We start from the raw sequence: 13945 nt of genomic DNA on the forward strand, positions 1-13945 counted from the left end.
GACTGCAATTTGCAAAATGCTATAGGCCTAAATTAACAACGTTAGACCATGAATGAAATACCAATAGAATATGTGTCAACTGCGTCACTCCCAGATCTTTCACCATGAATTATAATTTTTTATAAAAAATGAAAATATTAATTTTGGCTATATCAAATAGAATTGCATTAGTCTAATATAGTATTTATCAGATAAATATAGAACATGACAGAAACTTTACAACTGGATATTGATTATTTGTCACGCAACCTTTGGTTCCACCCCCAGTGCGAATCATTATAAATGTACGAGTCGGTATGTCATGAAAAGGTGTGTTTTACTGTGTCATTTTTGCAGGAAACAATGAATCTGTTCACTGTATACTGGCTGTTGATGGTGCACTGTAGACAGTAGAGTGATTGTTATCTCTCAAGTGTAGGAAACACTATTTATGGTAATCTAATGAGTTTAGCCTTTTTTTTTCTTGCCACAGACTAGTCGCCTATGGCTCGTTGCTCACTGCACCATTCTTTACTTAAAGCTGCTTTGGAAGCATTTGTACTGTGAAAAGCTCTATACAAATATAATTGAATTGAATGAATTACTTGCAATTCTATACTGGACAAAACGGCTGTTTGTAGAGACTGACTATTTCGGATTTATTATTTCTTTATTTAAGTAGGGACTGGACATCTTGGAACTTGAATTGAATACCCCTGCTGTAAATATGTATTTTAAAAGATCTTTCCCTCTCTCTTCTTCGTATCACAGTGAGTCGAGTATCTGTCAGGCGCGAGCCACTGTGATGATCTATGATGATGCCAATAAAAAGTGGTTCCCTGCAGGCACGGGCCCCCAGGCTTTCAGCAGGGTCCAGATCTACCACAACCCCAGCAATAACGCCTTCAGAGTGGTGGGACGCAAGATGCAGACTGACCAGCAGGTAAGCTAGCTAATATCAGACAGGTGTAGTGACAACCAAACAATTTTTCATTAAAAGGTAATACTGCAGGAAGGTGACACATTCAGGGGAAATAAACTGGAAATGAAATCCTTCCAGCCTTGGTCTCATGCTCTTGGTGAAAGATTGTGTTGAACATGAAAACTGATCATCTTCATGTTGTTCCGGTCAACCTGTATATTCCCCCTATATGATTAGTACAATTGAATGGATGCTTGGACTGTAAAGCTAAAAAAAATACACCCTAAAAATAACCTGGGACAAAAATGCACTCTAAAATGACTGTGATGTTTGTCTACATGACTTGTGCCCTGTTGTCCAAGTCTTTGGAAGCCATACAGTAGATCTGTGTGGAACAGACCAAAATATAAGTAGTTAAAAAGGTCAAAATTTAAGTGAAAAACTGACTTTCCGCCATAGCTGTCTAATCTCCTTCGTACTTTTAAATGTAGTGCATTGTGAACGGTCGCAAGACACACAATAACATCACACTGATGTCAAACGTGCTGTGATGTACCATGTTTGAATATGTGTGAATGAGATTTTCAGTGAATAAAGAGTTACATTTCAGTTTCTCACGCAAAGCTATTGTATGCTTCAGAAGACGAGTCGCATGAACAATGTTGATAACGTCTATGGAGCCCTGGTCACTTCCGTTGTATAGAGCATCTTGGACATTGTAACATATCATCATTTATGTTTCACAGAAAAAATATTCATACATTGGAGCTATTTAAAAGTGTGTAAATAATGACAGAAGTGACATTTTTGGGGGAGCAGATCTAACTTTTTACTGACATATGCCTCTGTTTATAATCGATCCATCACCTCCATCATTGTTCTCCCTCCCGCTGTTGTCACCCTCTATACTTAGACACGAATGCTCCCCAGAGATGACTCATTCAGTGAATGTTGTTTCCTGTAAGATAGTTGGAAAGCCAAATCATTTCCTGTGCTAGTTAGACTCCACGCCTTCCCCCCGTGCCCATGACTCACCTCTCCACAGCCTAGACTTGCCACAATATCATAATTTTCACTTACCAAACCGACTAACACGGGTATTACCGCTGGTTGGATGCTAAGTGTTACTATGGGGTAATTTTCAGCCTACAGTTGAAGATTTCCGCACGAGTTTCCAAGTTAGAAGTCTAACATAAAGTGTCATTCCCTTGACACAGAATGCAGTCTTCAAAACGAAAGCGATTTTTAAAATGCGTGCGTGCGTGTGGTTTTTTTCCCCAATTTGGAATTCCAAATGTGCTTTAAGTCCTCATGGTGGTGTAGTGACTCGCCTCTATCCGGGGGCCGGAGGACGAATCTCCGTTGTCACCTCATCTGAGACCGTCAATACATGCATCTGGTCACGTGGCTCGTTGAGCTCATTACCACAGAGACCTAGAGCGTGTGGAGGCTTCACGCTATTCTCTTCGGCATCCACACACACAACTCGCCACGTGCCCCACCGAGAGCAAACCACATTATAGCGACCACAAGGAGGTTACTCCAGTGTGACTCTACCCACCCTTGCAACCGGGCCAATTGGTTGCTTAGGAAGCCTGGTTGGAGTCACTCGGCACACCCTGAATTCGAACTTGCGACTCCAGGTGTAGTCAGTGTCTTTACTTGCTGAGCTACCCAGACCCCAGAAATACACTTTAATTCTTGAAGCCTGTAACTGCATTTTCACTAGAATTTTACAATGTTCTTTCATTTACTCATGTTCAAAATGCAATTACAGACATCTCTTATTTCTTAATCATTGAAATTCCAATTTCACATGTCAGCAATGAACTTCTTAGTAGTAAAAATTATAACTACATAGTTATAATTGCATTGTTACTAGTGCAAGTGTCCATTCCTGATATCAACAATTGAATTGCAACTAGTAAAAATGCAAATTTTTGATATGATACGTGTTTAATAGGTTTGCGATCAATTCCGTTTTCACGGATCGATAATAATACGATTTTCTCGATGATTATCAATGTATATCAGGATTTTTTTCAGATATAAATGGGGCTGGAACTCGTGAAATGTTCCGTTTAAAATGATTCTGACAGTCAAACTAAAAATAAATGGCATAATGACTAAACCTCAATAGGGATGTGCATGTGTGAGAATGACAGTATTCCTGTGTTTGTAACGTTTGTTGGAGTTTGGTGTGTAAATTAGTCATTAAATGCCTTGCAATAAGTCAACAATTTGCATGAAATTAATCGTATAATTTAATCACGCCTGCTAAATCACACACATCTAAATGATCATTTGTGATGTTCATGTCTTGAGCTCAAAACGCACTTACAAACACCAACAAGTGTTTGAAATAACATCCGACTTGGATCTGATGTGGATTCCGATCACAGAATGAAGCAGAATTGCATTAATTGTTGAGTTATATGTGATGCTTACTCTTACGCATACTAATCACTTTCATACTAAATATAATTTATACTAAAACAAATACCAGAGACCGCTTAGACAAATGTCTCATGTGCTGAGAATGTGCTAACATGCTAACCATAAAAATATAAATCATAAAAGTTTAAGAACCACTTCATGGTCAGAATGGCAACCTTTTGAATCACACCAGAGAATTATTGCACCTCGACCTGTTATTGGCTAAAATGCTCCGTTTGACTTTTCCGAGACCCTCTACTCTTCCCTGTGGAACACGGACGCTTGATCTCTTACCCACTTTCTGTAGATCTGAATTTCTGCGGTTTGAATTTTAGAATATTGAATTTGGTGTTCTGAATTTCTTCTTCATCTTGAAAACTTGAATGCATTACTGGATAATATATTGTGTACAAGTGTCTTTCATCGAGTGTCAATTTCATTTAATATATTTTCAGTTACAAGTATGTTGCTTTGTGGTTTGACAGATTAAATGAAAGAACTATTCAAAGCTATATAGTGAGAGGCTGCATAATAAACATTGCAATTTCTATTAGTTCAGTTTGTGCAGTAACACCACTTTATACACTAACCTGCAAACTCATCAACATCACTTAATGCAAAAATCTTTGTTACCTTTTACTACTCTTAGCTTGTAATGTGTGGGTGATATCTGTGCTTTGCTCGTGCCGCAACAAGCATCAGTAAAAGTTGTCACCCCCTTGTGGTCGCTCGAAGCCATTACGCCAGACTACATTGAATGGAATGCATCTGACAGTGAGTTGGAAAGCACACAAATTAAGATTCTAATTCAAATGTCGGCTGTTGTTAATATATTGATGCTTCAAAAATGAATCATTAAAATAACGTGCTGATCAGTAATCGACATATCTATTAACAACCATAATGTTTAAATGTCGAAACGGCTTGCGATAATATGTCTCTTTGCTTTGATATCTCTTAAGCATATAGAAGTACCGCACATGTTCAGAGCAATGGCCTAGGACACAGACATATTGAGCCGAGTTGCTCATGGGAGACCAGGATTTGCATCCAGCCCGGGTCGGGTTACCATCCCATTCTCTTCGCTCTCTCTATTACTGCTGTGTAACAATAGAAACATGTGGCACCCCAAGACATTGTGTCGACCCATGTAAAAATGTTTCATTAAACCTCAGAATGACTTAAGAATTACTTCAAAATCAATGTGTAAAATCATGTGAAAATATGTAAGTGATGAGTTTGTTACAGAAACACAATTGCATGGAATACTGAACTTACTGGTAAAACTGTTGTAGTTCTGGTAACATTGTGTGTTTCCAGAGTGGTGCATTCAAAGGATGTGTATATTTAAATCTGTGCCTTGTCACTTTGTGGTTATTTGTATTTTGATGACTTCTGTGTGGCTGCCACATTCAACTTTTTTTGGACATCTGCTCTTTCTCTCTCTTACCCCTCTTTACTCTGCTTGGCTTTCTGAATTTCAGGATTGTAATAGAAACAGAAATGAGCAGTCAGCACATTCACTGAAGGCAAACGCTTCTCTCTCTCACACACTCAACAGAAATGAAGCCCCCTGCTGGACGTTCTAGCAAATAAACAATGCCAGCGGGAATATACAAACAAGTTTTCAAATCGGCATGACACTTTGTGGTTGAATTACTCTGAGGGAGAGTAGGAGCAAATTGTTAGTACATTCCATAGCATGCAAGTCAGTGACAAATTAGGATTTTCAGCTTGAAAATCTTTCAAAATCTAGTCTAAAACACATGCGCCAAGTTCTTAGAAATGAAATCTCTGGTACATTTGGTATCATATTTTTTTTAGGTCTGTCAATTGATTACAATTTTGATTACAATTCATTACATAACTGATTAATACTTATTTATATGCTGATTAATTATTTTAATCACAATTAATCGCATATATCAATATTTGCTGCGAAAATTCACCAAATAAAGATAATAAAATATAAATGGAGTTTGTCAATCCGTCCTCCAGGACTTTGCATGTCTGTCTTCGCTATTTTTAATTGTCGTCTTTGTACACATGCGTTAAATGGATGGTTTTCAGAGTGTGTCACTTGTTTTCAGTGTCATAAAAGCTGCATTTTTTTGGATACTACGTCAAGTTAAAAGTAGTTGAAACTTTGAAAATCACATCTCCAGATCGCTGCATTCTGTTTTGCTTCATCCAGCTGTCAAGAACGCGTCATGTGTGACTTGTTCTCATTTCGTCGGCTGTGTGGATTGTGAGGTTTGTTTGGGCATGCTGACTGCCCCCTGATGAAATGGCTTGTGAAAACAGATGTTCCATGTACTTCAATCTTGAAATTTTTAAAGGAATGTTTCACCATACATTTTTAATTCTCTCATTATTTAATAACCCTTATGCCATCCCAGATGTGTTACACTCAAAAAGCACACAAAGGCAGCATAAAAGTAATCCATCTGACTGCAGTGGTTAAATCTATATATTCTGAAGGGCTATGATAGGTGTGGGTGAGAAACAGTTCAGTATTTATGCATTTTCTGTGTAAAGTTAAAGCCAATTTTACAACTTCATTACCATGATGTAATGTCAACAAACCCTAAAATGACTGTAAAAATTACAATTTAAACAACTTTACAGATCAAATAATACAAAAGTTTTAACAGAAGAATTAATGTAAATGCTTTTATAAAATTATAAGATTCACATTTCTGTGTTTTAAACCCTCCAAAAATTAGCCCCATTCACTTCCATTGTAAGTGCCTCACTTGAACTTAGATTTTTGCATTTTGTTTTAAAGAATTAGGGGAGCGAGTCGAAATAAATTGTGTTAATCAACATTTTGCCGCAAATACTGTAAATTAAGCTTAACTTGTATTGTACCTGGAATATTCCTTTTTGACTAGAGTTCTATAAATGGGGGTATCTTCTCACCTCCTCACACAAACGCTCATCACTGTGCACATCCATTGTTGTTGTTACCAGAAGTGGGTAGAGTAGCCAAAAACTGTACTCAAGTAAAAGTACTAACATAAATAATTACTTGAGTAAGAGTAAGAAAGTATCCAATTAAAAAAGTACTCAAGTAGCGAGTAACTCGTTACTTTCACAAATGACTTGATGGACGTCATCTACCCTATAGTCATTACATAATACACATTGAACATGAACTACAGAATTATTATTAATGGAAATTCTGTCATTATTCACCATCATGTTGTCTCAAACCCATATGACTTTCTTCCATGCAACACAATAAGGAGATTTTAGACAGAATGTGCATACGCACGCAGACGATGTGCACAGACGAGAACTTGCTGGGCCACATGCAGACAGTCCTCTCAGACTCTGTGTTTTGTATGCAACACAGACAACCGAAGTATACTTTGGATTTTAAAATTTTTACCCCCTATAATTTAAACTTTTATATGCAGCTTTATTTCATTGTAGCAATCTCTGAACGATTACACCACCTTCACATTTTTTAGTAAACTAGTAAACTGCACTATTAAATAACATTATTGAAATACATTTTATTGTTTACTCTAGATGGTAACTAAAAAATAAAACATGTTTGTTTTCTTAATGATTAAAAAAAAGCCTGCACATAATAAGGGTGTGTTTGCCGTAATTTAATTTGGACGTTTGTGATTGATTTATTTATTTATTTTTCTTGTACAGGTTGTGATAAATTGTCCAATTGTGAAGAGTTTAAAATATAATCAGGCCACACCCAGCTTCCATCAGTGGCGGGACGCGCGGCAGGTGTGGGGTCTGAATTTTGGCAGTAAGGAGGATGCAGCGCTGTTTGCCAATGGCATGATGCACGCGTTCGAGGTTCTGAATTCCATGCCTGATGGAGGTGACACACACACACACACACGCATCCATTTTCTCACACTGCTGTGACAGCCTAATTATAACATTTAAAACAAATAAAATCAACACAGCCTTTTAAAGCTGTGATTTCTGCAGGTTACCCTGTGCGGCCCATGTCAAATGGACCATCTCTAGAAGAGCTTGAGCAACAGAGAAGGTACAAGCAAAGAATATTTGTGGGGGTTTTATTCTAACCTTATTAACCCTTTAAGCTTTGAAGGTGTTTTTAAAGATTTCCTGTTTCAGTGGCTAAATTAAATGCTTATAGCTCAACAAAAAAAAAATAAAGAGGTTCAATTGTTTGGTATTTTAAAGAACACTTCTAAAATTTGTTAATGATATAGATTGATAAATAAGAATCTCACCCAAAGAAACTGCTGAAAAATCACAAAGAAACTTTACTATTTTTCTGATTTGACATTATATATCTCTGGGTGTGAATAAGGTAGCTCCAAAAACTGCTTTTGTTTTGTTCCCAATCATGTCACCTGTAACATGTTGCACACCTGTAACCTGTAAAAATGTTGTTGATGCGACAAAGCAATCAAAAGTTACAGCATTTCAAAAATAATTTAATGCAGTGTCCAAAACCCTTCAAGCACATAAAACATAATAATTGTACATACGAAATAATTACATGCAAATACAGCTCTTTCTCCAAAGCTTTCAGGCCTGAGTAACGAGATCTCATTCAGTTCCATTCTGTGTCATTTGAGCCATCATTGAGTTGGTGTCATGTACTTGGCACCATCTCCTGATGGCTATTTGTAATTAGAGTTAACGATCCTCTCTGACCATATTTTGATGACTTCCACATCTAGTTGCAATTATCTGAATTATAATATGATTGGATTAGCATTAAATGACGCTGGACAACGTACAACATAATTTCTGATGAAGTCGTCTGATCCAGGAACGCGAACGTGTTTTTAGCCAGATAGCACATTATATGCTGTGTGCACATTGTGCTTCATGCACACTGTGTGAATTTAATGGTCTATGCATCTTATTACATTGTGTGTGGCAATTATGTGCATTGTAATTATATTTGGTGACACTGGTGGCACAGAAATTACACACATCTCCCTTAAAGGAATAGTTTACCCAAAAATGAAAATTACTGTCATCTTTTACTTGCCCTCATGTTGTTCCAAACCTGTATGACTTTCTTCTGTAGAACACAAAAGATGTTAAGCAAAATGTTAGCTTCAATCACCATTCACTTTCATTGTAAAAATCTGCAATGTAAGTGAATGGTGACTAAGGCTATCAGTCCTTATCCTTCTGCCTAACTTTCTCTCTTTTTCAGGTTCAACGTAATAAAACATACATGTTTGCAACCACATGAGGGTATGCAAATGATGACTGAACTTTTTTTTTTTTTTGGCAAACTGTTAATTTAAGACTACTGGACATTGTATTTAGTTGCCTCAACATAACTGCTAGGTGAATTTCACGATGTAAGGCTATTGTTGCAAACATAATAATAGTGTATATATCAGGGGTGAACAGCCCTGCTCCTGGAGAGCTACTTTCCTGCAGAGTTTAGCTCCAACACACTTACCTGTCATTTTCAAGTAATCCTAAATACCTTGATAAGCTGGTTCAGGTGTGTTTTATTAGGGTTGGATCTAAACTCTGCAGGAAGGTAGCTCCCCAGGAGCAGGGTTGGTCACCCCTGGTATAGATGAACTAGTACTTACAAGACATTATCCCTGTCAGCACTGGAAAAACTGAAATTATTTTCCAAATCTCTGTTATGAAACTGTAATACCATATCACGCTGTGCTCTCTGTTTCTGTCTGTTGTTATGGTTACCTTGTATGGTTACCTAGTGGAGCTCATGTCTTGACTTGACTGAAATATTTTGAATGGCTCTCAAACAGGCTTGACTTAACATGAAACTTGACATTGTAGTCTCCTGAATGCCACCTCTGCAGCAAAGCACCCCCACAACATGATGCTGCCACCCCATGATTCATGGTTGGGATGGTGTTCTTCGGCTTGCAAGCCTCACCCTTTTTCCTCCAAACATAACAATGGTCATTATGGCCAAAAAGTTCAATTGTTTTTCATCACTCCAGAGGATATTTCTCCAAAAAGTAAGATATTTGTCCCCATGTGCACTTGTAACTGTAGTCTGGCTTTTTTATGGCAGTTTTGGAGCAGTATTTTCTTCCTTGCTGAGCAGCCTTGCAGGTTATGTCGATAAAGGACTCATTTTACTGTGGATATAGATACTTGTATACCTGTTTCCTCCAGCTTCTTCCTTTGCTGTTGTTCTGGGATTGATTTGCACTTTTCGCACCAAACTACATTCATGTCTAGGAGACAGAATCCATCTCCTTCTAGAGTTGTGTAATTGCTGCGTGGTTCCATGGTGTTTATACTTGCATACTATTGTTTGGACAGATGAATGTGGTACCTTCAGGCGTTTGGAAATTGCTCCCAAGGGTAAACCAGACTTGTGGAGGTCCACAATTTTTTTCTGAGGTCTTGGCTGATTTCTTTTGATTTCCCCATGATGTCAAGCAAAAAGGCTTCAAGTTTGAAGGTAGGCCTTAAAATACATCCACAGTTACACCTCTAATTCAGTACACCTACTATTAGAAGCTAATTGTCTAAAGTCTTGACATCATTTTCTGGAATTTTCCAAGCTTCTTAAAGGCACAGTTAACTTGGTATATGTAAACTTCGGTCAAACTGGAATTGTGATATAGTCAATTAAATGTGAAATAGCTAAGATCATTTTATTGATGGTTACGGGAGGAATATTTTACAACACACAGTGCATCGCACCTTGCTGTGTATGGGGCTGTGTAGCCACATTGATGAGTCGAAACATTATGACCACCTGCCTAATATGCTTTTGGTCCTCCACGTGCCTCCAAAACAGTGCTGACCTGTGAGGCATGGACTCTACAACAACCCTGAAGGTGTCCTGTGGTATCTGGCACAAAGACATTAGCAGCAGATCCTTGGACTTGTTGGTCCAGCACATCCCACAGATGCTTAAACGGATTGAGATTTGGACAATTTGGAGGCCAGAGCAACACCTTCAAATCCTTCATGTTCCAACCATTCCAAAACAATGTGTGCAGTGTGGCAGGGTGCATTATCCTGCTGAAAGAGGCCACTGCCATCAGGGAATACTATTGCCATGAAGAGGTGTACCTGGTCTGCAATGATGTTTAGGTAGATGGCACATGTAAAATTGGACCTAGGGTTTCCCAGCAGAAGATTGCCCAGAGCATCACACTCCATTGGCTTGTTGTCTTCCCACAGTGTATCGTGGTGCCATCACTTCACTGCCATCACTTTTCATCACTTTACCTGGTGAAGTGCCATCACTTCACCAGGTAAACAGCACACACGTATACAGCCATCCACGTGATGTAAAAGAAAATGGGACACATCGGACCAGGCAACCTTCTTCCACTGCTCCAAGGTCCAGTTCCAATGCTCACATGCTCTTAAGGTGCTTTCGAAGGTGGACAGGGGTCATCATGGGCACTCTGACTGATCTGTGGCTACGCAGCAGCGTGCAATGCACTGTGTGTTCTGACACATTCCTTCCTAAACCATGACTTGTGCCACAGTAGACCTTCTGTCGGTTTGGACCAGATAGGATAGCCTTCATTGCCCTCACACATTGATGACCCCACCCTGTCACCAGTTTGTAGTTTGTCCCTCCTCCAGACCACTATCTATAGGTACTCGCCACTGCTGACCAGGAGCACCCTACAAGCCATTTCAGAGATGCTCTGAACCAGTCATCTGGCCATAGCAATTTGGCACTTGTCAAAGTTACTCAGGTCTTTAATGCCCATTATCATTTATTAAACACGCTGACTACGATAACTGATTGTTTGCTTGCCATCTAATCTTCCCAGACCCTGACATGTGGCTTTGTTAGTAGATGATCAACATTATTTGCTTCACCTGTGACTGGTCATAATGTTTTGGCTCATCGGTGTACATGTAAACATGTGAACCGATGTTGCTCAGATTGATTTTAACTTCACAAACAATGAACAGAACATAAAATATCACATACCATTACTTAGAGGCAGCGATTATCTTTCAAACAAGCCTACACACAAGGGTAGTGCACTCAGTGGCCAAAAAAAGTGCACTCGGTGGCCAAATGAATACACACAAACGAGTCAGTCAGTCTTGTTGCACACACAGGGAGAGTTTCTCACAGGTCCTTCTCTTTTCTGTCGACTGATGCTCTTTGTCTGCCTTTTCAGGTCTCCCCCCTCCATCACTATAACAAGAGATAGGTGTTAATGATAATGACAGCCCAGGTGACGAGCCTTACCGCTCTCCCTCTCCCGCAGACAGACACACGACCACGCCCCCATCCCCACACTAGCATCGTGCAATTTGGCTGAAAACACGTTAGGTTTCCTGGATCAGATGGCGTCTTTGGAAATGTTGTAGCGTCATGGAATGCTAAACCAATCGGATTGGATTCAGATTGGTGCAAAAAAAGTAATCCATATTTGGGCAGAGAGACCTGTAATTGGTGACCGTTACATATGGCCACCAGGAGTTGGTACATGACATAGATTTAATGATTCAGACTCATTGAGTGAAATGGCACTCATTCTGTGAAATCTCATTACTAAAATCATGTATGCTATGCAAACCTTTTAATCATTGTTGTGTTTGCATGTGTAATTAGTGCTTATGTACAATTATTATGTTTTATTTGTTTGCAGAGGCTTTTGGACACTAGGATAACGTATTTTCGTAACATTTAACTTTTGATTGCTTTGTTGAATCAACACAAAATGTTACTCTGTTAACATGATTGGGAACTAAACGAAAGCTATTTTTTTTGCAGCCACCTTATTTACACCCTGGGATATATAATGTCAAATCAGGGGGGAAAAAATTATGGTCAATGTTTTTGAGTGATTTTTCGGCAGTTTCTTAGACTGAGAGTCTTAGAATTGATCATAATCTATATGATTAGAAAATGTGAAAAGTTTTCTTTACAATTATACTAAACACTTGAAATTTAATTTTGGGTATGCCACTGAAACAGGACATCTTTAAAAACACCTTCAGAGCTTAAAGGGTATATTTATTGCAAATTTATCAAATTTTTTGATCACATCGTGTTGCTGTGTTTGAAACGTTCATGTCTGACCCCTGTAGATTGGAACAACAGAGACTGGAGCAGCAAGAGAGAGAACGACAAGAGAAAGAACAACAAGAGCGAGAAAGACAAGAAAGAGAACGACAAGCAGTTTCAGGTCTGTAGATACATCACCTGTGTTATTCCTGTAACGCAATACTTTTCAACTCTGTAACGGTAAAAATGAATATCCTTGAGTAGAATTTCTTTAAGAGGTTATACCAGACATTCAGAAATATGCTCTTGTCAAGCTCAGGCAATTTCTTCATTGCTGACAGGATGGAAATAAAGAGCTAAAGAATTCCATTGGGAATGACAGTTATTTTGAAGGTTTTTTGATCATCTTTTGAAATGTTGTGATGATTATTATACAACAGTTAGTTCCGATACCCTTTTATGATTGGATAAGCAACGTTCCAAGATTCGATGTTTAGAGAAGAGATATTTGGTATAAGAGCGTCCGCTGCCGTTCATATTCTTATATTGCTGCAGCACCACTTTTATGTTGTGTCCTGTTTGAAGCTTGAAATTGGAATCACTATTACTGCCATTTTATTGAAAGTCCTTTAAAATTAAAATTAATTTACATGATCAGGACATGAGTAAATACTGCATATTAAGAATATCTTGCCAGTCTCCTTAACAGTGGGGCTCTAATCTGTCTTGTGAGATTGCCATCCCTTTTGAGAGAACTGTTTTTAATGATTGAAAGCTTAATTTCTCTCTTGTATCATCTGGTGTTCCACTGCAGTCATTCCTCCAGCGCCTCCATTGGCACCTGGAGGTCCTCCGGCTCCCCCTGGACCCCCACCTCCACCGGGGCCCCCTCCCTCTGGACCGCCCCCTCCACCTGGGCCTCCCCCCTCTCTAGGAGGAGGAGCTCCACCACCACCTGGACCTCCCCCCTTAGGAGGAGGCGGAGCTCCACCACCACCACCTCTGCCGCCTTCTGGAGGAGATGGAGGAGGACTGGGGGGCGGCGGTCTCGCTGCTGCCCTAGCAGCAGCCAAACTCCGCAAAATTCCCAAGGTGAGAGAATGAGTGACAGGAGAGTTAATAGGATGTTCTCAATTGAAAATATGATGTCACTTCTAGGGATGTCACGATGTGAATTTTTGATGGTACGATTATTGTCTGATAAAAAAAAATCACAATTTCATGATTTTTACGATTATCTGCAAATTTACCTATTATGCAACAATAAAAACCTCCACAAACAATCGCAACTTTAAGTTTTATTGCAGCTTTCGTTAGGACATGAAGTTAATATATATTCCTACTTTTAACTGAAAACAAGTAGGTAAAGTACCTGTATTTATGTAGGTACAATTTTCTCTATCTGCCCTCTGATACCAAAACATACTGTTCCTTTTCAACAAAAAAGTATGTAATACCCTTTCAATAAATAAAAATAACCTTTGATATAAATAACCAAAAACAACTATAACTTTAAGCATATGTTTAAAATAAAACTGTCAGGCTAGGAGAACCTTCTTTATTCAGTAATCTAACGATCAGCTGGATAATTACAGCACTTTTACGCTCACTGAAATCTTATTCAAGTAGGTAAAACTATTTGGAAGCATCACATT

The 13945-nt window shown here is 38.7% G+C and overlaps 1 protein-coding gene across 2 annotated transcripts in view; it reads left to right on the plus strand.

Annotated features, from left to right (window-relative positions):
• The window catches only part of LOC127661737 (vasodilator-stimulated phosphoprotein-like), a 56895-nt gene that overhangs the window by 32035 nt on the left and 10915 nt on the right, over window positions 1-13945 (plus strand). For both annotated transcript variants that reach the window (XM_052152591.1, XM_052152590.1), the window contains exons 2-6: window positions 751-922; window positions 7007-7187; window positions 7301-7361; window positions 12374-12471; window positions 13105-13382. In XM_052152591.1, coding sequence (XP_052008551.1) covers window positions 751-922; window positions 7007-7187; window positions 7301-7361; window positions 12374-12471; window positions 13105-13382 — 790 coding nt within the window. The remainder of the gene's footprint in view (window positions 1-750; window positions 923-7006; window positions 7188-7300; window positions 7362-12373; window positions 12472-13104; window positions 13383-13945) is intronic.

This window comes from Xyrauchen texanus, chromosome 21 (assembly GCF_025860055.1).
Source record: "Xyrauchen texanus isolate HMW12.3.18 chromosome 21, RBS_HiC_50CHRs, whole genome shotgun sequence".
Taxonomy (NCBI): Eukaryota; Metazoa; Chordata; class Actinopteri; order Cypriniformes; family Catostomidae; genus Xyrauchen; species Xyrauchen texanus.